At 32.6% G+C, this 3,878-nt stretch overlaps 1 protein-coding gene across 1 annotated transcript; it reads left to right on the top strand.

Moving 5' to 3' along the window:
- The first annotated feature begins 1,076 nt into the window (after nt 1-1,076).
- On the top strand, nt 1,077-3,203 carry LOC107823678 (putative aspartic proteinase GIP2). The gene has a single exon (XM_016650370.2). The coding sequence runs from the start codon at nt 1,771-1,773 to the stop codon at nt 3,079-3,081; it is 1,311 nt and encodes a 436-aa protein (XP_016505856.1). The 5' UTR covers nt 1,077-1,770; the 3' UTR covers nt 3,082-3,203.
- Nucleotides 3,204-3,878: the final 675 nt, after the last annotated feature.

The following is a 3,878-nucleotide window of genomic DNA, read 5'->3' as shown; positions in this document are numbered from 1 at the left end:
TAATATACAATATATATACTACAAGAAAATATATAAGAGAATATATATACATAAGATACAATATAATATACTACAAGAAAATATATTATGCTACAATATATACATAATATACAATATATATACTACAAGAAAATATATTTATAAGCTACAATATATACATAAGATACAATATATATACTACAAGAAAATATATAAGAGAATATATATACATAAGATACAATATAATATACTACAAGCAAATATATAAGAGAATATATATACATAAGATACAATATAATATACTACAAGCAAATATATTATGCTACAATATATACATAATATACAATATATATACTACAAGAAAATATATTTATAAGCTACAATATATACATAATATACAATATATATACTACAAGAAAATATATAAGAGAATATATATACATAAGATACAATATATATACTACAAGAAAATATATTATGCTACAATATATACATAATATACAATATATATACTACAAGAAAATATATAAGAGAATATATATACATAAGATACAATATAATATACTACAAGAAAATATATTATGCTACAATATATACATAATATACAATATATATACTACAAGAAAATATATTTATAAGCTACAATATATACATAAGATACAATATATATACTAAAAGAAAATATATAAGAGAATATATATACATAAGATACAATATAATATCAAGAAGTGATATTTATGCATGACAATTTAGTGTTTTACTATTGTTTTGTTATTTTCTTTTTCGTCAAGCACTTTAATAATTAGATATACATATATACTACATATTAATATAGCCATGATACTACAAGAAATTGTCTTTAAAAAAAAAAAAAAAACCCGCTAGGCCCGCGAAGCCCACGAGCCCGGCCCGTTAAGCACAGGACCATGTGGGCTTAGGCCCGTCACGGGCCGGTTCCACCCATTAGGCCCACGAAGACCGGGACCGCCAGGCCCGGGACCGCCAGAGCCCGGGACCACGAAGCCCGGGACCGCGAGGCCCGGCCCGTTAGGCCCACTAAGGCCCGGGCCCGGGACAAAATACAGCCCTATCCTGAAAACCTCTTCATTAATACTGACATTGGAAGTTGAACAGTGTTGAGGGTGTGTTTTTTCTAGAGTGGGCACCAAATTATCACGATGCCAAATTACCATTCAGCTGTGTTTTAGTTCTATCCCCATGTCTTGCAAAATGTGCTATAGGGACTTGAGATCTATGAAGGAGCACCTTCCCAATTTGCTCAGTTGTTTAGTTCCCAAGAAAATATGTAATTTGCTTAAGTTAATCGAATGGTACTCTTTGGAATGAGCCCTTACCGATGTTTTCGCCAATATAGATATTCTCCACTCGCCTCATTAAGATTTCCTTATAAAGTCAATGTGCACCTTTTTTTGTCCTTGTTCCCACTTACCCTTATCTCATTTCTATATTCAGAAAGATAACTAGAAGCAGGCTGATTTAAGAATTAAGATCGACAATTGATTAAATTACTCGTCAAAGAGGAAGAACGGAAAAAACCTCCGAACGAGTGGAGTATTCAAAAGTCAAATGTCAACTTACGTAGCTGTATCCCAATTCGCTGAGTCTGCACCCAACTTACTTACTTCCTCATCGACACATGCATGTGTCATATCTATTTCTAAAGATCATTAACTTAAATAAGATGTGGAGTTGACTTGAAATATATGCTTCTATAAATCATCACATTAATCTTCATCATTTCAGACTTGTATCACATCTTAATCTTGTATCATGGCTTTCAGTAGCTACTATTTGACCCTCATTTGTTCACTTCTCCTTTCCATTTCTTCTTGCATAGGCCAAACTGCTTTTCAGCCTAAAGCTCTACTCCTTCCTGTGACCAAAGACTCTTCTACTCTCCAATACACAACCCAAATTGGTCAAAGAACTCCTCTTGTGCCCATCAAGTTGACAATACATCTTGGTGGACAAACTTTATGGGTAGACTGTGAAGATGGTTATGTGAGTTCCACTTATCGACCTGCTCGTTGTGGCTCAGTTCAATGTACCCTCGCCAAAGTTAACACTTGTGGAGACTGCAACACCACTCCCAGAATTGGGTGCAGCAATAATGCATGTTATAACACCCCTGAAAATCCATTCATCAAGACTTTATATGATGGTGGCGAAATTACCGAAGACGTTTTATCGATACAATCCACTGATGGATCAAATCCTGGTAAGTTTGTTAAGATCCCAAGCTTCATTTTCACTTGCGTTCCTACATTCTTGACTGAAGGTCTAGCGAGTGGAGTGAAAGGAACTGTTGGATTGGGAAGGAATGGTATCGCACTTCCTTCCCAACTAGCTCAAGTCTTCAGCTTTCCAAGAAAATTTGCTCTTTGTTTGAGTTCATCCACCAAATCATCTGGTGTCATATTTTTTGGTGATGGGCCTTATATGATGCTTCCAAATATTGATATCTCTAAAAATCTCATCTTTATACCATTGATCATCAATCCTTTTGGTACTGGATCAGTTCCTTTCCTAAATGAATCTTCTTCAGAGTACTTCATTGGAGTGAAATCTATTAGACTGAATGGAAAACCAGTGCCAATTAACAAAAAATTGCTCTCAATTGACAAGAGGGGAAATGGTGGAACAAAAATCAGCACAGGGAGTCCTTATTCAATCTTAGAAACTTCCATCTATGATGCTGTGACTAAAGCTTTAGTTCAAGAACTTTCTAATGTGACCAGAGTGACTGCTGTGGCACCTTTTGAGACTTGTTTCAGCTCAAAAAATATTGCTAGTGCAAAGGTCGGACAAGCTGTTCCTGCCATCGATCTCATGTTGCAGAGTAAACAAGTCTATTGGAGGATTTTTGGTTCAAATTCAATGGTGGAAGTTAGCCAAGATGTGATATGTTTAGGATTTGTGAATGGTGGGATTAAACCCACTACTTCAATAGTAATAGGAGGACATCAACTGGAGGACAATCTTCTACAATTTGACCTTCCAAGATCAACACTTGGTTTCAGCTCATCCCTTTTGTTCCGCCAAACTACATGTGCCAATTTCAACTTCACATCAAAGGCTTAAAAAGCTGTCTTTTAGCAGTATCTGTTGTCCTATCCAAAATTGTTGTATAAAAGAGAAAATAAACAATACTGATGAAACTTTATGATCAAATCATAGAACAAGTTCATACAGAATTATCCCAATTTTTTGTCAGATGATTCTTGATTTCTCGCAGTAGCATATATATATAGTGATGCCGTACATCCAAGTTCCTGCAGAAATGCTGAATAATGTTGGTAAAAAACATGTATTGTAGCTTATGGTTGAATCTGAACTGCTGAATTGCATTAAAACCTTGCAAAATTAATGAGTAAATTTCACGGGTGGTCATTCAACTTTGTGTTCATTGCGCAAAAGTCACTTTTCTTGTTTTTGTTACATAAAAATCATTCAACTTTGTGTTCATTACCCAAAAGTCACTTTTCTTTCTTTTGTTACACAAAAATTATTTTGCTTTGCTCTATTTCTCACAAAAGTCACCTTGGTCAGATTTTATAATATTTTTACTTGAAAATTCTATTATGTCCTTAACATTATAAATCCTAAATATAATACCTTCTATATTATATACTATATAATATATTTTTACCTAGGTATTTTATTTATAATTAAAATAACTTTAAATTATTTTATCTATTATTTTTATAATATATCCATACATTTAATTTTTTTCACATCACTCAATTTGTTTAATCATAATCAAACATGAACATATTTTAAATATAAAAATGATAAAAAAAAAATATTTATTTTTTAATATTTATTTAAAATAATAAAAACAGATTTTTTTAACAAATGATAGTTTTTTATAGTCAATA

The sequence above is a fragment of the Nicotiana tabacum genome, chromosome 4, assembly GCF_000715075.1.
Source record: "Nicotiana tabacum cultivar K326 chromosome 4, ASM71507v2, whole genome shotgun sequence".
Lineage (NCBI taxonomy): Eukaryota > Viridiplantae > Streptophyta > Magnoliopsida > Solanales > Solanaceae > Nicotiana > Nicotiana tabacum.
The sequence above is the reverse complement of the archived record's forward strand: the minus strand, read 5'-3'. Positions and strand labels throughout refer to the sequence as shown.